Raw genomic sequence first — 25,166 nt, 5'->3', positions numbered from 1 at the left:
ATGACATCTAAATAGAAGATTCCTGCTTTTATGATTTGTTAAAAAGTCAAAGTGTGTGGACAACCACCGTGTCTACAAAATATGGAAATGATTATAAGTAAGCAACTGATGATGACGATGATGATGATGATGATGACAGTGATGATGATGATGGACAGAAACAGAGGTCCTGATCTAAAGAAATGAAGGCTCCTTATACGGACACACCATCATCATGGCTCCTCCAGTGAGGGGTCTTCACTCTTCCCTGTAAGTTTTGAGAGATTTCACAAATGAGAACCAATGAATTATGCAGCTTGGGTGATTCATGGTGTGGCCATGTGAGTAATGACCCCAAAAGTCTCCAAGTGCAGATCCCTTGCACCTGGGAAGGTGTTAACTTTCAGAACAGAGACACTGTGAGAATCTGCAGGTAGGAAACAGGAATCCCCTTCCCAAACATTCCTTATTTTTCTTGATCCTTACCTGCATGATCTGTAACGTTTATATTTCTAACAAACTCCTGTTCATAATTATTCAGGTATTTCCTATGATGATACAAGCTGTCTCTATCATGCCCTGCACTTCCTTCTGGGCCTTCACCTGAGAACTATTAAACCCATATTTCCAGTAACTCTGTATTCATGAACATCAGGCATATTTCTGTCATGTGACTCAAATCAAGTCCAGCTTCCTCCCCTTACCCAGTTCCACAGTCATGTCATGATTTAAGGGTGGTTTCCCAAAAATGCTCCCCTCTGGTACCAGAACCTGCTCCTGTCCCTGTGGCAGCTCTAACCAATCCACATGGTCAGTGGAGGCTCAGCATTTTTAGGGGAGTTCCTTATGTTACCTTGTGAGACACAGTGAGGGGAAGTCAGTGGGAGCTCAGACACAAATCTCCCTGAGGGAGAAACTGTGACCATCAGGGGGCACTCAAGGTTCCTGAACACAAGGACCATCCCAGCAGCAGGTGCATTTGGGGGTTTGGGCTTCTGTCTTGGGTGGTTTCCTCTCCATGTCACAGTTTCCCTCAGGGAACCTCTCTGGATTCCTGATTCTGCACTCACCTCTGAAGTCTCTGAGTTAGAAAAGTGTGCTGTAAACAGAGACAACTCTCCCACATGGATAATCTCCAGAGAATGTGATTCAGACACACTTGTGCTAAAATGACTATTAACCACCAAATCTTCTGACCCATGTCATGTAAATCTAACAAGGGGCTCTGCTGACTCAACAGTGCAGCTCACCTGAATGCTGGACAGCAGGCACCACAAGAATGTGACCCAAAGCTAGTGAAGAAGGACCTCAGGTGGTGATAGTTATTGTCTTGGCATCATGCTCATAGCACTGAGAGTAGGTAACACCAGGCAGAGGCAGAGGGACCCACCACAGCTTGGTGCAGATGTGCAGGCTTATAACAAACACAAACACACACACACAAAGGAGAAATGGAATGTTTATTATGCACATAATTGAAATCCCTAAGAAACACAGGAAAGGCCCTTGAGGAAGTCAGACCTACTTTGATGGAGCCTGGAAAGGAGACTGGCTTGGGGCTCTTATTTTGGTAAGGTGTTTGTGGATGGGGAGGAATTCTGCTTCAAGGGGGTGGTTTCAATCTCACAATGACTTCTAAAGAGAAAACTATGATTTCTTTACCAATTTCCCATGTCGGGGGCAGATTGAGAAGATGCAGCAATGAGCCATCAGTTGTTAGAAGCCAAATGAAAAAGAAGGGTATGGTTATATATTTTACTTAAAAATATACAAAATGAGCAAAAATTGAGAAAAAGAGTCCTTAAATGTGTACAAAAACCACGTCTAAAGAAAATGAGAAGAATAATTATAAGTAAGCAAATTATAATGAAGATGGTAATGATGATGGTGGTGGTGGTGGTGGTGGTGGTGATGGTGATGAAGGTGATGATAGAATTGGAAAGGAATCTTGGTCCAGTGTTTTGGTGGGAATCTATACTTTCCCACCAATATGTCAACGGCTTTTTCAATGGCCTGTGTCAACTTACAGTTGGGACATTGGGGTCTCAATCCCTAATGGTATCCAAAGAGTAAATGCTTGTTTTATTTTCTGACAAAATGGAATTGTGTATGGACAACCACCATATCTATAGAAAATGGGAAGAATGATTAGAAGTAAGCAAACTGTGATGATGATGATGATGATGATGATGATGATGATGATTAAAATGAAGATGCTGGACTGAGATAGGAGACCTGGTTTAATGGAATGATGGCACCTCATACTGACACATCATCACCATGGCTCTTCAGTGACTGGTGTCCACTCTTCCCTGTAAGAGTTGTCAGATTTACAATGTGAACCCCATGAATTAGGAAGCTTCCTTGATTCATGGTGAGACCATGTGATTAATGAACCCAAAAGTGTCCAAGTACTGATTCCCCATAACTGGGAAGGCGTTACCTTTTAGAACAGAGAACTGTGAGAATATGCATGTAGAAAACAGGGAATCCTCTTCTTACCAGTTTGCAATGACAAGTCTCTTATTTCTCTTGATCCCTACCCACATGATCTTTAACATTTCTACTCATAAACTCCTGTTTCAAATTATGAAGGTGTTTTTTATGATGATACAAGCTGTCTCTATCACGCACTATACTTCCTTCTGGGCCTTCACTAGAGGAGGCTTTAAACCCACATGTCTAGTAACTCTCTGTCCATGAAGATCAGGGACATTTTTGTATGTGACTCAACACAACTTCCTCCCCTCAACCAGTTCCACAGTCATGTCCAGATTTATGGGTAGTTTCCCAGCAGTGTTCCTGTTTGGTACCAGAACCTGCTCCACTCCCTGTGGCTGCTGTAGCCAATCCACAAGGACAGTGGAGACTCAGCATTTGTCGGGGAGTTCTTGTAAAATCACCCAAAAGTAGTCCCAATAAAGAAAATATTGTTAAATTAGCCTCAGTTATGATTAAAGGCTTTTACTCTGTCAAAGATTCCATTGAGTAAATGAAATCAGAAACATATACATAAGGAATCTATTTCCAAATCCTTTGTCTCATATTGAATGTATAAAATACACATTAAGGACATTATATGTTTGTAGGAGAGCCCAGCACCCTGTGACCACAATGATCTCCCAGGGGAAAGGCAGAGGGAGGCTGAGAGTGAGGGATTCCTCTCAGAGGTGAAATTTCCTTTCTGATGAGAAATTCTATGGTAAAAATTCTTTACACTCACCTCTCTCTGAGCCCCAATATCGCTGATAACACTAGACTGAGAAAACAGGTCAATGTCCTCCCATCATCATTTCAACATATGAATGATACTGAGTTGCACACATTCATGATCACTGCTTTTAATTTTTATCTTTTCTCCACTCAAAGCCATGACTATTTCTGATGTAACTATTTGGGGTTTCAGCCACAGGCCATGGGCTTGCCTAAAGGAAGAATTTGCACAGGAAGATGTAGACACAGTCACAAAATTTTCAACATCAAGGATTACAAATATCCCACTTTCCTGTGCTTGGGAATGGTTTCTCTGAATAAAGTAACATAAATTAAGATGTAAGATACTGAAAGTGGCTATCCTTTATTTCTATATTTTACACAAATGTAGAATTTATGTAAAATTAGATTTAAAAATTTGGAAATTGTGGGTACACTAGGGTGTTGAATTCATAAACTGTCAGAACAAATGCTAATCCATTTTACATCTGTTTGAAAGATGCATGAGAAGATAATAGTGTAACCTGCTCATTTACTCCATGTTTCTTCTTATGCTCAGAGATTTTAGGCTGTGCTTTGACCTTAAACCAGTCAGTCTCATGATCCATGTGGTCTACTGAGCACAATTTGCATGCTGAGTGAGGTCAAGGGAAGACATGCCCCCAGACAGTCCTCAGAAAGACCAGGTAAGCCCAACCTCAGTCCCTCCACTTATAGGAAAGGCTGCCCCACATGCAAATTTCTCTTCAAGCTCCTGGGTACATCCTCTCCTGGGATGTGCAGGCTCACAGCTCTCTCCTCACACAGGGCTGATGTATCTGAGAAGGCAGAGATGTGATCTAGAAGATGAGACTGCTGGGCCTTCTCCTGTGCTTGGTGACAGCCCCCCAAGGTGAGGGTCTCAAGGGTCAGACAGGGGCTATGGTATGACTGTGAGTGCAGGTGACTGACAGGGATTAATTATCCTTGTCCCCAGGTGTCCTATCCGAAGTGCAGCTGCAGGAATCAGGCCCAGGACTGGTGAAGCCCTCGCAGACCCTCTCCCTCACCTGCATTGTCTCTGGTTACTCCATCACCAGTGGTTATGACTGGAGCTGGGTCTGCCAGCCCCAGGGGAAGGAGCTGGAGTGGATGGACGCCTCCAGGGGCAGAGGAGAGACCACAAGGCTGCATCACCAATGTGTCCAGATGTGGGCAGAAGTGGAGGAGGGAGGGTGAGGCTTGAAAGCTGCCAGACGTCAGCACCAAACCTGCAGTGAGACTCCTGTGTCCACCTGACAATTGCAATAATAAGGGAAAGGAAGAGATTCATGCATTCAGAGTGGACAGCAACCAGCGATGATGGGCAAGTCAATAACCACAAAGCAGGAGTGAGATTGGGATTTGGTTCTCACACTGAGTGAAGTTTCCACTGTCGGATCCTCCCCTTGTACAGAAGGTCAGACGTCAGCTTCTGCTTCCAGAATTGCAGCTTCCAGAGGGTTCTGAGCATTCTGAGTTAGACGTCTTGCACTGGTGTGGTTCACAAAGGTGTGGATTCTGAATTGCTCTGTGAGTTGTAAGGTGCGTGTGTGGTGCTGGTCCCGAGTATGTGTGTCGGTGGGTATGCGTGGCAGTGTGTGCTTCCTGTCAGGATTTGGGTTTTTAATGTCTCCCTGCTGGGCTGGCCCTGGTCAGCTGGAGGGGAGCTGGCCCAGGAGAAAGGGCTGTGAACTGTGAGCTGCTCTGCCATTAAATTCACCGCCATCTGAGGGTGCTCTGCTGGTCTGTGCCTCAGGCTCAGCCTGTGGCTGTTCCCACCACTTTGTCTTCCTTGCCCTCAGGCTGCACCAGCGCCTGGGGCGTTGCTGCCCACGTGCTGTCCTCCCTCTGGGCTGTGGCTCGGCTGCGTTTCTCACTGCCTGGGCCTCTGCTTCCTGTCACCAAGCCCGGGCCCTGCAGCCACCGCAGTCCCCACCGTCCATCCCTGCTGTGCCGACCCCTCCCATGAGAGGCAGAGACGGCCCTGGGTGGAGCCCCGGGGTGGTCAGCAGAGGGCCAGACCCTGGTGCCGTGCCATGTGGACAAGACAAAAGCCAGTGGGCAGACACCAGAGGGTCCTGGAGTAGAAGATGCCCGGACGGTGCTGGCTCTGGACTCTGAGGAGATGTCAGTGACTGGCCTGGAGGGGTACCTGGACAGGCCCATACCTGTTCTCCAGCCTGGGAGGTGAGGGCAGAGGCCAGGCCCACTGCTGCCTGAGCTGTGTTACTGAGCTCTTAAAGGAAGGGGTGGGGCAAGGGAGCTGGACTGGCCAGCGATGCCCTCAGCGTCCTGTGGTTCCCTTCGTGCTCTTTGTGTCCGGGCTGTGCCTGAGGCTTCATAATAAAGTTGTGTGACAAAGGTGAAAAAAATAAATAAATAAATAAATACATAAATAAATAAATAAATAAATAAAATTAAAAATACACCTGGATTCACAATTACTTTTGCTGTTAACACACATGATTAGGTCTCTTCAGGGAGGTTCAAAAGCCGTTTCCCTCATATATGTTTCAGTTGATGCATCTCAGTTAAGTGATTTAATAGAAGGTACAACTGCTCTGCACTTTGATCCTCCCTCCATCTGAAGTCTTAGCCCATCATGAGATCACAGTCTCCTTCCCAGAGAGTCAGCCTCCAGGTTCCCGTCCTCCCAGGGTCTCAGGTGGACTCTGGGAGGGCAGGTCCCACAATGACTCTGTTAGCAGGAGCAGGTTCCTGTCCACACCCATGTCAGAGCACCTGCTGGTCCAGAGTCAGTGCCCGTGTCCCTCTGGAAGCAGGTGAGTCCAGCGTCTCAGAGACTCTCTGTGGTCAAGGACCTGGGACACCTTCCTGAGCTGCTCCCTATGGGAGGGACTTCCTGCTGGGAGAAGTGAGGAGAGAGGAGGGACCGAGTGTGAGCCTGTCTCTGCTGCATGACCTGTGCTGTGCTCATGGGAGGCAGGTGCTCCCCAGCGAGGCCTGTTCCCTGGAGCTGGACTGAGACAGAGGCAGCACCTGCAGGCCCAGGGGCCTCTCATGTCAAGGGAAGGAAAGTTCATTACTTTGCAATTATTTCTAAGTCAAAGTTCACATGAAAATATTATTTTATATAAAATTATGCTTATTCAATTTTGCAAAGTTGAGTCTATTTAGTGGGTGGCTTTGGACTTAGGGAGATGTTTGTATATAATGTTAATTTATTTTATGAATGAAATGAATGACCCATAAAATTAAAATATAGTGATCTATTCATCTACTCCAGCATTTATTTTATTTTTTATATAAAATATATAACATTTTTATTTTTTTATCTTTATTGTAGACAGTATTACAGATGTTCTCCCCTATTTTCCCCATTTTCCCTCCTCCACCTGTTCTTGTGCCAACCCAGGCTTTAACCACCTATTGTCTGGCATATTCTATATAATAAAGAGATAATATGCTAATTGACTGTCACACCCTCGCACAAGATGGCCACCCCCATGTGGTCACAAGATGGCCGGCAGGAGAGGGCAGTTAGGGGTGACCAGGCCAGCAGGGAAGGGCAGTTGGGGGCGACCAGGCTTGCAGGGGAGGGAGGGCAGTTGGGGGTGACCAGGCCTGCAGGGAACAGCAGTTGGAGGGGACCAGACCTGTAGGGTAGGGCAGCTGGGGGCGACCAGGTCAGCAGTGGAGGGCAGTTGGGGGCAATCGGGCTGGCAGGGGAGCAGTTAGACATCAATCAGGTTTATAGGGGAGTGGTTAGGGTGTGATCAGGCTGGCAGGCAGAAGCGGTTAGGGGCAATCACACAGGCAGGCAGGCAAGCACTTGAGAGCCAGCAGTCCCAGATTGTGAGAGGGATGTTTGCCTGCCAGTTTAGGCCCGATCTAGGATAGGGCCTAAACTGGCAGTTGGACATCCCCTGAGGGGTCCCAGATTGGAGAGGGTGCAGGCTGGGCTGAGGGACAGCCCCTCCCCAGTGCACTAATTTTGTGCACCAGGCCTCTAGTCTATAATAATAAAAGCCTAATATGCTAATTTGTCCAAATATCCTTCAAGATTACCTTCTGGATGAAGCCTCAGCTTCGAGAGAAGCCTGAGTCCCAGGTGTCTGCCAGAGGCCGGAGAAAGCCTGGGTCCCAGATGCCAGAGGGAAGCCTGTGCCGGCAGCTGGGGGAAGGAAGGCCTACTCTTGCACGAATTTCATGCATCAGGCCTTTAATATGCATATAAGTTCTTGGGTTAATCTTGTCCTGGCCCCTCCTCCTTACTTCCCTCTGAGATTCCTCAGTCTGATCCATGTACCCCTGCCTCTGGTTCTATTTCATTCATCAGTTTATTATTACATTAGATTCCACCTATAAATTAGATCATGTGATATTTTTCTTTCTATGACCGGCTTATTTCCCTTAGCATGATACTCTCCAGTTCCTCCATTCTGTCTCAAAGAGTAAGAGTTCCTTTATTTAGAGGAGGAGAATACACTATATTTTATTTATTAATTGATATATTATTTGTTTTTAGAGAGAGAAGGGGGAACGGAGAGGGATACAGAGAGCAAAACATTAATGATAGGGAAACATACATCAGCTGTGTCCATGTGGGAGGTGGGGGACTCGGGTGCTCATGGGGAAATTAATCATCAGGTTGGAGCATCAAGAAAAGACACACCCTTAGCCAGTCCTGGAACAAGAAGTCCTGAGAACACAGGGTGCCCCTCCCAAAGCTGGTCTCACTCACCTGTCCAATGTGCCCTACCAACCAGGTGACCTCAGAGAGCAACCTCACCTAACAGCTGACAATGCTGCTGCCTCCTCTCCTCCCAGTGCTGAGGTGTGCTCCCTGCTTCCTGAGGTGGGTCACCAGGGGACTCCCAACAATACACCCCTGCAGCAAAGGGTGACCCAGCCCCACCTCTGACTCTCCCTGGAGCAAACCTGACCGGTTCCTGCATCTGGATGCACATGTCCTGCTAGAACATGGACACATGAGTGCCTGCTCTTCAAAGCCTGTGTTTGTATCCTGGGTGCATTTGATCAGCTTCCAAAGAAGTCACATCCAGGCCTAGAATCCATATGTGGTCCTTGCCCATGTGCTGTGCACAGGGAGGAGGGGCAAATGTGGATTTCATAGCAAAGAAAATCATCACAGTGTGTGTGTGTGTGTGTGTGTGTGTGTGTGTGTGTGTGTGTTTGATTTATTAAATAGAAGTGCAGTGAGATTTGGCCACATGCCAGGATGTGCAGATGGGACCTTCAACAAAAGGGACCTGAAGACATACTAGTAAGAGGATCCAGAGCCCCTAGAAGCATTTGGATGAGGTGAGGGTTGGCTGTGTCCCTGCATCTGGCAACTCCAGGGAAGGGCTCCCTGCTGACTTCCTAAAGCTCTGGTTTGGGTCTCCCTGCAGCACCATTGGGTCTCAGTAAGGCCAGGTCATGCTGTCTACAGTCGTCAAAATAACACAGTGTCCCTGAGAAAGCAATCTGTCTTCAGGTCACAGCCTTCACTACTGGACTAGAGACACTGAGAGGTCAATGCCCTGTGAGCCCTGACAGGACCCTCCCCTGCAGAACCAGGGCTGGGCAGCAGGAGGCGCTCAGGGCCCAAGATCACAGGCTGCTGCCCCAGGATCAGGTGAGAGGGAGCTGGGCTGGGATTTTCTTTGAGGCCTGGGGCTTCCTCTCTTCATACAAACAATCCAAACTGAAAGTTGGACATGACTGCTGAGGTGACTGTGAATATCCTGCTCTATCAGAGCATTTACCAAACTCAATGAGACATGAGAACCACACACAAAGGGGTGTTTCTATGGCTTCAGGATATCTGAATTGTAAGGGACTGGGGAAGGGATGGATTTATTACCTCACTAGAGGCATCATTTTAGAGACACATTGTTTTAAGAAGACATTCAGGTATCAAAGCCCAGAGCTGGGCCAGGTGGCCCCATGTCATCAAAAGGTGGGCCCAAAATGAGAAGCATGTCCTTTGGGGGCTGGTTCCTCAGTGGGAGGAGCTCTTTCTGCACAGAAGTCAGGGCCCTGGCAGGGGACACACATCCTCCAACCAGGATTGGGACTTGGACCCTCAGACTCTCACTGAACCTGGTCCCTATGTCATCCATCTTTTCTCAGGTGGGGTCAAGAACTCAGCTATGAAATACTCTACTTCATGAATATGCAAAATAGAGGGGGTAGTCTAGGTTAAATATGGATAAGTGTGTGTCCTGAGGGCATCACCCACAGCTACACTCTCCCCTACTGAAGTACTCACAGCACAGCCCCTCACCATGGACTGGAGCTGGAGAACCCTCCTCCTGATGGCCATGGCAACAGGTAAGGGGGATCCTCAGTACCTGGGTTAAGGGGGGGACCAGCTAGAGTAAAGGAGGATTTCCACCCACTCTTGTCTCCTCTCCACAGGTGTCCACTCCCAGGTGCAGCTGGTGCAGTCTGGGGCTGAGGTGAGGAAGCCTGGGGCCTCTGTGAAGGTCTCCTGCAAGGCTTCTGGATACACCTTCACCAGCTATGCTATGCACTGGGTGATACAGGCTCCAGAAAAGGGCCTAAAGTACATGGGCTGGATCAACACAAATACTGGAAAACCCACATATGCCCAGGGCTTCTCAGAAAGATTTGTCTTCTCCATGGACACCTCTGTCACCACGGCCTATCTACAGATCAATGGCCTCAAGTCTGAGGACACGGCTGTGTATTACTGTGCAAGAGACACAGTGAGGGGAAGTCAGTGTGAGCCTAGACACAAACCTCCCTTCAGGAGAGGCTGTGACCACCAGGAGGAGCTCAGGGTCCCTGAACACAAGGACCATCACAGGAGCAGGTGCAGTTGGAGGTTCCAACTGGTTTCCTGTGGTTTCCTGTTCATGTCACAGTTTCCCACAGGAACCTCCAGATTCCAGATCTGCACTTACCTCTGACATCTCTGATTTAGAAAAATTTAGTGTAAACAGAGACAACTTTTTCACATGGATAAACCACAGAGCCTGCCCCTCAGACACTCTTGTGCCCAAACAACAATTAAACATCAAATGCTCTGACCCAAGTCACCTGATTCTAACCAGAGGCTCTGCTGACTCAACAATGCAGCTCAGCCCCACAAAACTCATGTCCCAGTCAGCAGCAGGATATGTGGGCTGTACATCTTGCCACAGAGGAGTGTGTCCCCAAAGGTAGAGAAGAAAGACTGGTGGTGATGGTCACTGACTTGTAGTCACTCTGATAGCACCAATAGCAGGAGACACCATGTAGGGAAAGTAGAGGAACCCATTGTACCTTGCAATGGATGTGCAGCCTGATGATGTTCTCACACAGTGGGACCTTATCACTTCATGGAGGTGTCTGTTGGGAGCAGGGCAGGCTTTTCAACAAGTAAGTCATGAGGGTTCCCCAGGTAAGAACACTCGTTCATGTTTTTATTTTGGGTCATTGGTGGAGCCTGGGAGGATCCTGCTCACGGGAGGGGCTCATGTGGGTTTAATGTCTCTCTCTCTTCAGTTTGCCAGGTGGACAGGAAAGGAGAGAAGGATGAACCTTAACATGTCAGCATCAAACATAAAAAATAGAGCCTGACTACTTATTCCACTGACGCCTATGAAATATGAGTAAACACAAGGAGTTACCCATGATTGTGGGCAGAAAACAGTTCTAGGTCTTCAAAAAGGGGAATAATGAGCACCTATAAGCACTAATAAGGAACAATAACAGGATTAACCAGAGGCCTTGGGTCAAGGTCAAGGGCAGACCACATTCTGCAAGGTCATCAGCATGATCTGAAGGATGTGGCTCAGCTTTCTGCCTTCACAGACCAGGAGCTCCCTCAGGATTACAAGGACCCTCAGGTGGGGAAGCTCTATTGGAGCAGCCTCCCAACTGGTGGGGCTGTGTTTTATCCTTGAATTGCTGCTATGAGCACCATGCATGTGTCCCTCATACTCACATATTAAAACCTAAAACCCAAGGTGATGGTGTTAGGAGGTGGGGCCTGGGGCCTTGCTTAGGTCTTGAGGGTGGAGTTTTCATGAGTGGGATTAGTGCCCTTAAAAAAGAGTGCTGAGGAAGCTCCTGGCCCAGTAGGTGGGACATCATTGTAAATTATACAGGGTGTAACTGATGATGGTGGTATTAACAACAGCCACACTGCAGCACACAGATGAGCCACCCCTCATGAACTTCTCCACACTCACAGGAGGTGCTTGTCCCTCTGAGGAAAGAGGACTGTACCCTAGGGACTTCCACTCCTCTGTCCCTAAGGGGAGGAGCCCATGCACATGGGGAGCTCTTTGTTCTGATAAGCCTGACCCAGCTCCTGCCCCCTGCACCTCTGGTAGAACAGCCCCACCCAAGGGACCTGCAGTTTCCATTCACTCCAGGAGTCAACTGAGAGGAAGCACCATGATGTGTGGGCTGAGCTGGGCTCTCGCTTTGATGCTCTTACATGGTAACATTATGGAGAAGCTGGGCCTTGTGAGTGTGTGTGAGTGTGAGGGTGTGTGCCTGCTCCTAATGACAACTCTCTTGTCTGAAGGTGTCTAGTGTGAGGTGCAGCTGGTGGAGTATGGGGGAGGCTTGGTGCAGCCTGGGGGGTCTCTGAGACTCTCCTGCAAAGGCTCAGGACTCACATTCAGTGACTATTATATAAGCTAGATCTGTCAGACCCCAGGAAAGATATTGGAATGGGTAGGTTTTATAAGAAACAAAGGCAACAATCACACCACAGAATACACTGCATCTATGAAAGGCAGATTCACTATCTCCAGAGATGATTCCAAAAGCACTGCCAACCTGCAAATGAGCAGCCTGAGAGCCAAGGACAAGTCCCTGTATTACTGTGCACAAGAGGCACAGTGAGGGGAGTCAGTGTGAGCCCAGACTCAAACCTCCCTGCAGTACAAGCTGTGACCATAGGGGGCATGCGGGGTAGTTGAACACAAGGACCATCCCAGCAGCAGGTGCAGTTGGAGGTGTGGGCTGATTTCCTGTGTGGTTTCATCTTCATGTCACAGTTTCCCTCAAAGAACCTCTGGGTTCCTGACTCTGTGCTTACCTCTGAAGTCTCTGAGTTAGAAAGTCTGTTGTAAACAGGGACAACTTTATCACTTTGACAATAGGTAGAGAGTCCATTTCAGACACTCTTGTGCACAAATGGCAGTTAATCATCAAATCTTCTGACCCACGTCCCCTAAATCTAACAAAAGTCTCTGCTTACTTAACAGTACAGCTCACCTGAATGCTGGACAGAGGCCACCAAAGGTATGTGAACCCAAAGTTAGAGAAGACGGACCCCAGTGGTGCAGGGTATTGAATTGTCATCAGGCTCATAGCACAGAGAGTAGGTGACACCAGGAATAGGCAGAGGGACCCACAACAGCTTGGTGCAGATTTCCAGGTTGGTGACAAAGACACACACCAAGGGACATGGAATGTTTATTATGTACATGGTTGAAATCTCTGGCAAGCACATGAAATGTCCTTCAGGAAGTCAGACCTGCTTTGATGGAGCCAGGAAAGGAGATTGGCTCAGGAATTTTGTTTCGATGAACGGGGGAGGAGGGAAGGGAGGAATTCTTCCTACAGGGGCTTGTGTGGTTTCAACTTCTTATTGACATTTAGAGAGGAGACTCAACATTCCTTTTTAGATTCCCACATGGGGCCACCTGAGAAGAGGCAGGAAGGAGCCATCAGTTTTCTGCAATCAAATGGGGAAAAAACAAAGTGTGGGTACATATGTTACTTAACAATTATAAAAATTGAGAAAACATTGAGCTAAACCATCATTATGAGTGTACAAAAGCAACTTCTACTATAACTGAAAAATAATTATAAATAGGCAAATGGTTATGATAATGGTGGTGGTGATGATGATGATGACCATAGAATTTTATAGGGGGCTTGGTCCATTGTCATGGGTGGGATCTCTCTTCTAGCCAAGGCCATCAGCTGCTTGCAAGGCCTTCTATCAATTTTAGGAGAGGCCATTGTCATTTCAATTTTCAATGACAGCAAGAGAGGTGATGCCTGCTTTCATTATTTAACAAAAAGTCATTGTGTGTGGATAACCACCATGTCTACAGAATATGAGAACTATTATAAGTGAGAAATTATGGTACTGCTGCTGATAATGATGAGGATGGACTAAGATAAAGGTCCTGGTCCAATGAAATGAAGGATCTTCATACAGACACTCCATCACCATGGCTCCTCCTGTGAGGGGTGTCTACTCTTCCCTGTCAGTGTTGAGAGATTTCACAAATGCAATCCAAAATTTTCAGGCATCAGTGATTCATGGTGTGACCATGTGAGTAAGGACCCCAAAAGTGTTCAAATGAGAATCCCCTGGACCTGAGAAGGTGTTATCTTCTAGAACAGAGACACTGTGAGAATGTGCATGTAGGAAACAGGGATCCCCTACCCACCAGTTTGCAATTACACGTTCCTTATTTCTCTTGATCCCTGCCTGCATGATCTTTAATGTTTCTATTTCTAACAAATGCCTACTCATCATTATTTCATAAGATGATACAAGTTGTCTCTATTATGCCCTGTACTTCCTACGGGGCCTTCACTGGAGGAGGCTTTAAACCCATATGCCCAGTAACTCTCTGTCCATGAACATCAGGCATTTTTTGTCATGTGACTTAAAACAAATCCAGCTTTCTCCCCTCACCCAGTTCCACAGTCACGTCCAGATTTATGGGTAGTTTCCCAGCAGTGCTCCCCTCTGGTACCAGAACCTGCTCCAGTCCCCGTGGCTGCTGTAGCCAATCCACATGGACAGTGTAGTGGAACCTCAACATTTTCTGGGATGTTCTTTGTAAAATTACCCAAAACAAGTCCCAATAAAGAAAATATTGTTAAATTAGCCTTGGTTAAATTTAAAAGCATTTATCCCATCAATGATTCCATTGTGCAAATGAAAATACAAACATAAACATAAAGAATGTATTTCTAAACCATTCGTCTGATAGGAGAATGTACACATTATACATTAAAGTTGTTATATGTTTGTGGGAGAGCCCAGCACCCTCTGACCACAGTGACCCTCCATGGGAAGGGCAGAAGGAGGTTGGGAGTGAGGAGTTCTTCTCAGGGTTTAAGTTTCCTTTCTAATGAGATGTTCTATGTAGGAATTCTCTTCACTCACCTCCCTCTGAACCTGACATCACTGATAACACTAGACCGAGAAAACAGGTCAATCTTCTTCCATCATCATTTCAACATATGAATTATTCTACTTTTATTTCTTGTCTTTTCTCCACTTAAAGCCATGGATACTTCTGATGTAACCAATTTGGGGCCTCTGCAATAGGCCATGGGCTTGCATAAAGGAAGAGTTTGCTAAGGAAGCTGTAGACACATTCACAAATTTCCCAGCATCAAGAATCAAGATTGTCCCATCTGCCTGTGACTGGAAGGTATTTTCTCAGGTCCAAGTAATGTCATAAATTAAGATATAAGATATTGAGAATGACTGTCTTTTATTTTTTTTTGAATAATTGTAGAAAATAATTGTATAAAATTAGATTTAAAAATTTGGAAATTGTGGATATACTAGGTTGTTGAGATTTAGCATTGGTCTTAACAAATATTAATCCCTTTTACACCTGTATGAAAGATGCATGAAAAGTTAAATGTATAACCTACTCATCTAGTCCACCATCTTATGCTCAGAAAGTTTAGGACATTCTTTGACCTAATTTCATTGTGCTTCATGACCCAGGTGGTCCCCTGTCCCTGACTTACCTGCTGAGTGAGGTCAAGGGAAGAGATGGCCTTATAGAGATCCCAGAATGACCAGGGCAGCCTGACCTCAGTCCCTGCACTTATAGGAAAGACTGCCCCACATGCAAATTTCTATTCAAACTCCAGGGTAAATCCTGTCCTGGGCTGTGCAGGCTCACACATGGCTGAGGTCTCTGGGAAGGCAGAGCTGTGGTCTAGAAGAAGATGAGACTGCTGGATCTTCTCCTGTGCCTGATGACAGCTCCCCAAGGTGAGGGTCTCAGGGGTCAGGTAGGGGTCATGGGATGGCTGTGACTATAGGTGACTAACAGGACTGATGATCCTTGTCCCCAGGTGTCCTGTCCCAGGTGCAGCTGCAGGAGTCAGGGCCAGGACTGGTGAAGCCCTCACAGACCCTCTCCTTCACCTGCACTCTCTCTGGATTCTCTTTAACAAGCTACAATGTGCACTGGATCTGCTAGCCCCTGGGGAAGGGGCTGCAGTGGATAGGGCGCATAAATAATAATGGAGACACATACTATAGCCCCTCCCTCAAGAGCCGAACCTCCATCTCCAGAGACACGTCCAAGAACCAGGTCTCCATGTAGCTGAGCTCCGTGATCACCGAGGACACCGCCATGTATTACTGTGCAAGAGACAAAGTGAGGGGAGTCAGTGTCAGCCCAGACACAAACCCTCCTGAGGCATACAGCAGGGCTGGGCTGCAGGGGGTGCTCAGGACCACAGCACAGAAGCAGCCCCAGGAGCAGGGGCAGAGGGAGGTTGGGAGGGAAGGGCCTTCCTATTGGGCACAGGGATTTCCTCTGAAATTCTCAGCTGCATCCAGGGACGAGTCTTCTTTCTCATATTTTCACTGAAGATAACAATGAAGAAGGGATATTTTCTGTTTGCAGGTGACATGTCAGCAATGACAGAAACTCTCCTTCATGAAGTCTCCTTCACAAATTCCAAAAGTGACTTTTTTCACTGTCTTTTCAACTTATCTGTGATGTGTGTAAAGTCTGCAGGTGGGTTGCTGGTATTGGGCTGTGTGCACAACTCTGCATCCATCCCTTGGGGGATGCAACCCTCAGTGACTGACTCTCCATGTGCCCCTCTCCTAATTTCAGGGAGATCACAGGGCCCTCCCTCTGCTGAAAGGCCTGAGCACAGTTAGGGCTGGTGGACCTCACCCATCCTCTTTGGGTCCACATTTATCCATAGAAGAGCTGTCAGCTCAGTGCACCAAACACAGGGAGCCCCCACATCGTCCACACGAGGGGTCCCTGATGTTCTTCATAAATCAGTGCTAACACCATGGTGGGGACAGGTATTTCATTCTCTTGGGATGTGCATCATTGATCTCCTCCCTCCACTTTTCCTCCTGGATCCAAGGTTTTCTAGCTTCACTGTGGGTGAGATGTGCATCGGGAGCATGTTGGAAGCCTAGGATCATCCATGGGACCCCTTGCATCCATACTGTTCTCTCACTCCTTGCCCAGGAAACACAGAGTTACATAGACATGTAGTCACACACAGAGAGAGTCACTTGCAGTCACACACACAGTCACACACAGTCACATACACACACACACAGTCACATGCAGACAGACACATACTCGTTTTTGGAAAAGACATGCATTCACTCATGAGCAGTGATACAAAACTGTTCATGTCATCACATACTGTACTTTATGAATTCTATATAAGAAAACATGGATATTTTTCATTCTCTTAGGTGCCATATAAAATAAATATGTGACCTGCAAGCAACTATTATTTCAACACTGACCACACCCTGTGAAGATCAACAGATGTATTTCTCAATCCACTTAGTAGGAGCTCAAATTAAGAACTGGATCCCAAATTGGCTAGATTGCTATGAATTTAAACAAATAATTGATGTAGTAGTGAAAACTTCCAACAAATAAAAACCAATGACCAAATGGAATCAAGGGTGAATTCCACCAAAAACTCAAAAAAGAATTCATAACTTTTTAATCAATCCTTCCTGAATTCTTCCAATAATTAAAAGAAGATGATTCACTTCCAAAGAGATTTATTGAGGTGACCATTACACTGATACCAAAGTCAAGTAAGGACACACAAAATGACAGGTTAATATCCCTGATGAGAATAAATGCAAAAACCCTCAACAATATATTAGGAACCACATTGAAAGGATCATTAACCATGATCCAGTGGGATATTGTGCAAGGATGCAAGGATCGCTCAATGTTTGTGAACCAGTAAATGGGCTACCCTCATCCACAGATGAAGGATAAGGTATACCATGATATAAACTGATATAGAATAAAGCATTTAAAATTCAAAAATCCCTTTATATTAAAATTCTTAACAAATTAGTTGTAGAAGTGATAGACTTCAATATAATAAAGGCCACATTTGAGAAGCCAACAACTGACATCATGCCACACAGAGAAAATTTCAAATCTATTCTTCTTGCATCAGGCCCAAGACAAGGGTGCCCCAGTGACTGATTTTATTGAAAAAGCTAAAAGTTCTTGTCATAATACTTAGGCAAGAAGAAGAAAAACAAAATGTATGAATTACAGTGATAAATGTCTCTCTTTATCTCTACACATATAACATTTTATTGTATACAGCAAACCTTAAAAACTGCACCAGAAAATGGAAAGAACTAGAAAGTGAATTCAGGAATGATACAAGGTACAACATCAAAACACAAATGGCTTGTGCCCATTCACAGTCTCAACAGTGTCTTCAAGACTCTAGAAAATATATGGGGTTGTTTCAGAGGAAAATGAGGAAAAAAAACTTGAACTGGCTAAACAATGAGGAGATCACAACCCAATGAGAGAACCCTGGATGTGTGTGTTAATCCCCCATAATGTTCCCAGGTAGCTTTCCCCCCATTGTGGCAATGTCCCTCCAGGTGCAGGTTCCAGTTGACCCCCATCATGGATGGACGTGGTTATATTGGTCCCCAGGGTCATAAACAGACATCACGTTTCCGATAATGAGTTTTTAATAACTTAAACCTAATTACTCCCTAATATTACCTACATTTTCACCACAACATCCTACTTTTGACCAAGTTTCATTTGTATCATCAATGATAAAAATTGGTCTTACAAATGAGTATAGATAATAAAAACCACAAATGAAGCTGTGCAGCTGCTACACATTCAGCTCCAAACTTGCCTGAAAGAATAGGACCCAGGACCTCTGTCTGTGTCTCTATAGTTCATGCTTCTAGCTCTCAGGGACCCACGAGACACACTCTGATGATCCACTCTCCCTCAACACGTGGTCCACTGGCTCTAGGTTCACACTCCGGTCTTAGTTTATCCTCTGATCACTTTGTAGGGGAAATAGTGTCAGATGGAGCTTCCTGTCTCCTGAACATGAACCTTGTGTACTTTTACTTCTTTCTCAGGTTGTGAGGGTTGGTTCACCGTGGTGTGTTCATTATTGGTGATTTTCAAAGGCATCTCATTTATATTCTGACCTCTATTTTATTTTTATTTTTTAATTGTTCAAAATTTTATTTTGATGCACAGTATGATAAATAAACTTTTAAAACAACCAAATTTTATGGAAAATGAATAGCAAATAAATTAGAACTATGTTAAAGTAAAAGGTAAGCTAAATGTCTAAACTTAAGGATATGAGCTCCATAGATAAATTTTGATTCCACAGTCTTTTTAAGAAGTTTATGTCCTTTGAACAACATTGCTGTGAACTGATCCAGAGCATAATGGCATACAGGAAAGCTTAACAAGGGGGGTAATCAGGACACCTTTCCTTGGTGCTGCTTTGATGATGTCATCCGCATGCAAAATCACCTCTGCTGCTTCAGCTGTACTCAGAAGAACCAAAACCACTTGGACACTGTCTGTGATGCCCAGCACTGCCATCACCAATAGCACCTTCCTTCATATGCAGTCCAACAGTTGCATTGCCTTCATAATGGGCAGCGCAGAGCTGTGCCACCAGATCTGCACTGTCACAGCCTGCGTTGTCAGCTCTAACAGTAGGCAACATCCTCAGTGCTTGAGCCTAAAAATCCATTGCAACAGCTTCTTTATCTGGTGTTTATCAGCAGCTGTGACACAACATGAGACATCAGCTCAGAACAGCCTCCTCCATAAACTCTTCTAGAATCCTTCACAGTGTGTGCAAGAACACAAAGAGCATCATGCAAAGATATTTCTGCTTCATCTAAAATGTGTTGCACCATGAAGAACAATAGTGAAAGCCTCACTCAGAAACTTGAATGAGTGTGTCTTCTACAATCCTGACTTCCTCAATAACCTTGCAACTTCCAAGCTTCTTTAATTCTGGGTGGTCAAAGTTAGAGGCAATTTCACCACCTGTGACAAGAGCCAAACATTCTACACCTGCAAAATCTGCATGTTCAATAGCCATAACCCCAGCAGAATAAAAAAGGTGCTCAGGATAATTATAAATTAATTTGATGTTAATAATGCAGTTTATCCCATGCTTAAGAATATGTTCAACTTTCTCCTTCATTGATTCCTTTTCTGCTTGTTCTATTTCGGCAACCTGTGCTATAGAATCAACTCTTATGCGGGAACCAAATATCTTTATTTTGTCTGTATTCATACCAGTATTTGCAATAAGAACTTTAGCATTTTCAATTCACTTTGATTGATTTACTCCAATTGTTTCATCCAAAAGAAAGCCTTCATCTAAATAGAAATACAACAGATTCCTCCTAGCTTCTTGATAATATGAATTGCCTCCAGATTACCAGAGCCTTTCAATCTGAGAACAGCATCTACAGCTAACTTAGTAAAGTGATCTTTGTGATGATTAAGAAGTTTTTTTTTTGTTTTTGTTTTTTACGGTTTGCTCTCCTATTTATTTTTTTTATTTTTTTTATTGCTTAAAGTATTACAAAGGGTATTACATATGTGTCCTTTTTTTTCTTCCCCGCCCTTGACAATCCCCTGGCCCCCCCTACCCCCCAGTGTCTTATGTCCATTGGTTATGCTTATATGCATGCATACAAGTCCTTCGGTTGAGGATTATGTTGTTCCTGCAATGTTCATTAAATCTTGGAGGAGAGACCTGGGGGATATATTCTCTGATGATCTGGTTACTGCTTTTATTCTCCAGGAGTAAACACCCTCCTTAAGGACTCCCTGCCTCCTCCCTTTATGCCTTACATTTCCTTTCACACCACCCCTAGAGCAGCGGTTCTCAACCTGTGGGTCGTGACCCCTTTGGGGGTCAAACAACCCTTTCACAAGGGTCACCTAAGACCATCGGAAAACACATGCAGATACGCCCACATGCAGGTCCGCCCACATATGAGTACCCGGCGTGATGACATCAACAATGAAAATACATCCTGCATATCAAATATTTACATTATGATTCATAACAGTAGCAAAATTACAGTTATGAAGTAACAACTAAATAATTTTATGGTTGGGGGTCGCCACAACATGAGGAACTGTATTAAAGGGTCACGGCATTAGGAAGGTTGAGAACCACTGCCTTAAAGAAAGGCACTTGCTTCCTCTGCCCCATTAATCAGTCAGAAGGAGGCCTTAATATTTACTTTGGTCTCTCCTCCAGGAAATGTTGCATTTTAAGGAGGCAGTTGGGGATGTCATTGGGCAGTGACCAGAGAAATGTTATTGCAGCCCCAGCAACCAATAACCTTGGGCTGTGCTGGAAGCCGGTCCATCCTTGCTGTTTGACACAGTCGCTGCAGGGAAGAAACATCTGCACAGCATATGTTTCAAGGGACCTGACGTATATGGCATACTGTTCTTAATATGTTTGCTCCCCTACTTAGCGCTATGTGTTTTAACCAAGGTCACCTCTCCAAGAAAGGTTGTTTCCCCAGGGGGAAATTTTTCCCTGGAGTTAGGGATTAACAGGACTAAGGAAGGAAATAAATCAGTAAAACCCCTTAACTAAGTGCCAGGCGGGTAGTTAATCAATTTAACTCTGAACAATCATGCTTAAGCTACATAATCTTTACTTAGGATAATCTCCTTTAGTTACTTCCTTGTAGCTTAACAGAACAATAGAGTAGTGACCTTGGAATGGAGATAACAAATGCCCTAAACTTTGGAATAGAATGAATAGGATTAAAATCAACTGGTATAAATACAGATGTAACAGGAGAATAAAGACAGAACCTAGCTGGAGAACCTGACTAGAGAACCTGGCTAGGCTGCTGATCAACTAAATGCTGTATCCATGTTATTTCTTCTTTGTTGACTCCGTCCACACCTTTGGGAACCCCTGGACCTGCTGGGGTTGGACCCCAACAGGGCTGTGCTAACAAAGACACAGTCTTCTCTCAGGAGCTTCTGTTGGATGAAACACACAGGGGCTTTAATCTAACATGTAAGACCTTGATAGAACTGGTCTGTATTTTGAATTTCTAGAGCTTAATAAAATAACATCTGAAAGGAAAAATGCATGGAGTAAGACTAACAATGCAGATTAAATGTAAGTGAACTTAAAGGAGTATTATAGAAACTCTCCAAAATGGAACACATTACATTTTCCAGAAAATAGCCAAGTATCAGGAATGTAAGAGACAATAAAAACAGTCAAACATATATACATGCAATGGAATCCCAGAAAGAGGGAGAAAGCACCATAAAGAATGGTTGATGCCCTAGCTGGTTTGGGTCAGCAGATAGAGTGTCGGCCTGTGGTCTGAAGGATCCCAGGTTCAACTCCAGCCAAGGGCACATGCCCAGGTTGTGGGCTTGATCCCCCTCAGTAGGGGGCATACAGAAGACAGCAAATCAATGATTCTCTCATTGATGTTTCTATCTCTCTATCTCTCTATCCCTCTCCCTCTCAGAAATCAATAAAAATATATATTAAATAAAGAATGGTTGAAGGAATTATGGCAAATATTTACAGAATTTGGTGTAAATTATAAAGAGATCAAAGGACACCAAAGTACCTCAAGAAGAAAAAGAATAAACAAAATTAAAATAAGGCACATTAAAATCAAACACTTAAAAACCAATGAGAAAGATAAAATACCTAAGAGTGGCAAAGAAACACACACACACACACACACACACACACACACACCTGAATTAAGGAACAAGATTTAATAAAAAGATCAAAGTTCACAACAAAAACTACCAAAACCAGAGAACAATGGATGAGGACTCTAAAGTATTGAAGGAACATTGAAAATTCATGAACTTAGAATTCTAAAGTAACTGAAAATGTATTTCAAAATTGTATGTAAATGAAATGACAAAATATCAAATTTTGTGAGATGCAGGTAGGGCAGTCTATAGAGGAAAATGTATATATTAAATGCTTATTTTAGAAAAGAATAAAGATCTTTAAATAAATTATCTGAGTCTCTACTTTAAAAAGTTAGAAAAGGACGCTGGTTCTTGCTGCCTCCCACAACCACATGAAAATTACAACTAAAATACAGAGCAACCATCATTCTAAACCACCTAAAATCTGGCTGAATGGAATTCCTACAACTAGAGAGGTATGGAAGAAAACACACTGAGACTGGTAGAAAAGGAGGAGGCATGGAACAGGCTAGTCAGACACCCACATGTGGTGTATGTTTAATCAGGAGGGATATCTCGGCCTGGAGGCCTTCCATGAGAAGCAGAGTCTCAGTCTCACACCAGACTCCAAACCCAGGTTTCCAGAGCTGTGGAGAGAAGTCCTCATAACTTCAGGTTGTAAAAACCAGATGATGTCATTGAGTGATCCTGAGGCAGCTAGAGACCCAGGCTGTTTCTCTTAAAGGGTGGGCACAGGAACTTACAGGGTCCCACTTCCTCTGAGCTCCAGTGGCAGTGGTGGAATTGGGTGACCCAGAGACATACAGGGAAAAACTGGATTGTCTGGCATTTAGGGCAGGAACTTGGGGTGGCTTTCTCCTGACAAGAGTGCTCACAGGGGTCATTGTTTCTGTTCTGGGACCATCCCTATCACATAGTTGCTTTGAAGCCATATATGAGTTTCCATCAATGTAGCTCCCACAGTTTTCTCTGCCCTGGTGATTCCCTGAGAACATGCCCCATCCATATTGCAGTCCCACCTACACTGTTTGCAGCAGCTTTTACATGTGAGTGGCTTGTCCTGGCTCAGGCTTCAGAGTCTCCTAAAATCTCTCTAACAAGCAGCAGCTGGCATCAGCATGCCACAAATCAATCAATAAGTGGTTCAACACCCAGCACTAGCAGCAGCCTGCCTTGCTTCACAGCTTGTCCTCGCCCGGGCACTCCCAAGCCAAAAACAAATAGCAGCCATCTGCAGATCCCCCTGTACCTCCTGTTTGGTGGTCCACGCAGTGGCTGACTTTGCTCCTCCCAGGAGGCCCTAGAGCCATTGCACCTGGTGGACAGCTTTAGAGGACACCAGATTACAACTCCACATATCCAGGAAGAGGAGAAAAAAGAGGGAGAATAGAGAATGAGGAAGAAGAATAGGAGGAGAAGGAAAAATAAGGAGGAAGAGGAGGAGGAGGAAGAAGAATAATTAGAAGAAGGGATAAAAATATGAACAAAAATGTCAATAAATACATATCTATCAACAGTTGCATCTAAAAACCAAAATAAGCCAACAAAGAACCGAATGGAAAAAATAAACTATTAAAAAAAATAGAACCTGAGGCATGGAAAGATGGAACAGACTGAAAAAACTCAGAGAGAAGTGGGAGGGAGGGTGAAAAGAGATGAACCAAAGAATTAATATGCATATATGCATTGCTTATGGACATAAATAGGAAGGCCTGGGATGGGGCAGGAACAGGGTGCAGGGTTGATATGGGGAGAAAAAAGGGGAACATTGGTAATACACTCAACAGCAAAGATTTTTTAAAAATAAATTAGAAAAGGAAGATCAAAATCAACTAAAATCAAGCAGAAGGAAGGAAAAATGAACAGAGATTAATGAAATCAAAACAAAAAAAATAATAAAGAAAAATGAATAATGCCAAAAGCTGAATCTTCTAAAAGGTCAATGAAACTAATCAAATGTTCACAAGACTGTCAAAGAGACCAATTACCAATATCAGAAATTAATTAGGAGATATAAACACATTCCCTGATGCATTCTTATGAGACTGGCATTCTTTAAGCAGTCAGTACAAAGAAATAGTAAACTACTGACCAAAATTTCTTATTAACATATTTACTAAAATCCTCAACAAAATATTAGTAAATCCTACCAGCAATATAAGAAAACCATACTACATACATGACAAAGCATGAATTATCCCAACAATTCTAAGATGATTCATCAAACAATGTAATCCAACAGATCAACTGTGTAAAGGAGAAAAATCACATAGTCATAAAAATTGATACAGAAAAGTATGTGACAAAACACAGAATTCATTTGTGATAAAAATGCTTAGAGAACTTGGGATAAAAGGGCACTTCCTCAATCTGATATGGGGTTTCTGTAGCTACTATCATACTCGATTGTGGGAAATTAAATGATTCCCCCTCAGATGGGGGAATCATTTTTTTTTTTTTTTTGGACAAAAGGTCATTTTATTACAACAGCACTCACATCTGCATCAGAATAACCAAACCACCCATCCATCCAGCAAAAGAAAGAAAGAAGCTGAGATTTAAGGACACTTGCTTCTTTTGAACTTCAGGAGCAGGAGCAGGTCGGTTCTCATAATGCTCCTGCCAATATCATACAACAGGAGACCGAGACCGGGCAGACTGGGGAGTCCGGGGAGGTGACCCATGGGCCTTCAAGAACTTCTCAAGTTGTTTCATCTTCTTATCTCGGGCACGGTTTTCCCGGTGCCTTGCTGCCAGGCTCAGGAGAACTCTTTTCACCCTATTTTGGACTTTTTTTTTTCTTTTTTTTTCTTTTTCAGTCCAATTTTATTTTACATGTTACTACATATGCATAATTTAGCAAAACTCAGGCTGGTTTTTTTTAAATTGACTTTTAGAGAGAAACATTGATTTGTTGGTTCACTTATTTATGCACTCATTGGCTGTCTTGTATGTGCCTTGACTGGGGATTGAACCTGCAACCTTGGTGTATCTGGACAATGCTCTAACCAACTGAGCTACCCAGCCAGAGCCAATATTTTTTTTCCAGCAGAGAGAAGGAAGAGGGATAGAAACATCAGTGATGAGAATCATTGATCGACTGCCTCCTGTATGCCCCTACTGGGGATCAAGCCCACACCCAGGCATGTGCCCTTGACCAGATTCAAACCTGGGACCCTTCAGTTCGCAGGCCGATGCTCT

General features: G+C 44.5%; 1 pseudogene and 1 gene segment (V, D, J or C); one reads left to right on the top strand and one right to left on the bottom strand.

The window, feature by feature from the left end:
* Nucleotides 1–9,429: 9,429 nt before the first annotated feature.
* Nucleotides 9,430–9,908, top strand: LOC102254768 (the record flags this gene model as incomplete). The annotated part of the segment is given in 2 exon segments: nt 9,430–9,513; nt 9,601–9,908. Coding segments are annotated over 2 exon segments (354 nt in total), but the record flags the coding sequence as incomplete, so codon positions are not given.
* Nucleotides 9,909–18,614: 8,706 nt separating this feature from the next.
* LOC102254482 lies at nt 18,615–19,742 on the bottom strand (annotated as a pseudogene).
* Between the last annotated feature and the right edge of the window lie 5,424 nt (nt 19,743–25,166).

This window comes from Myotis brandtii, unplaced genomic scaffold (genome assembly GCF_000412655.1).
Source record: "Myotis brandtii unplaced genomic scaffold, ASM41265v1 scaffold910, whole genome shotgun sequence".
NCBI lineage: Eukaryota > Metazoa > Chordata > Mammalia > Chiroptera > Vespertilionidae > Myotis > Myotis brandtii.
Note: the sequence above shows the minus strand (reverse complement) of the source record. Positions and strands in the feature narration are given on the sequence as shown.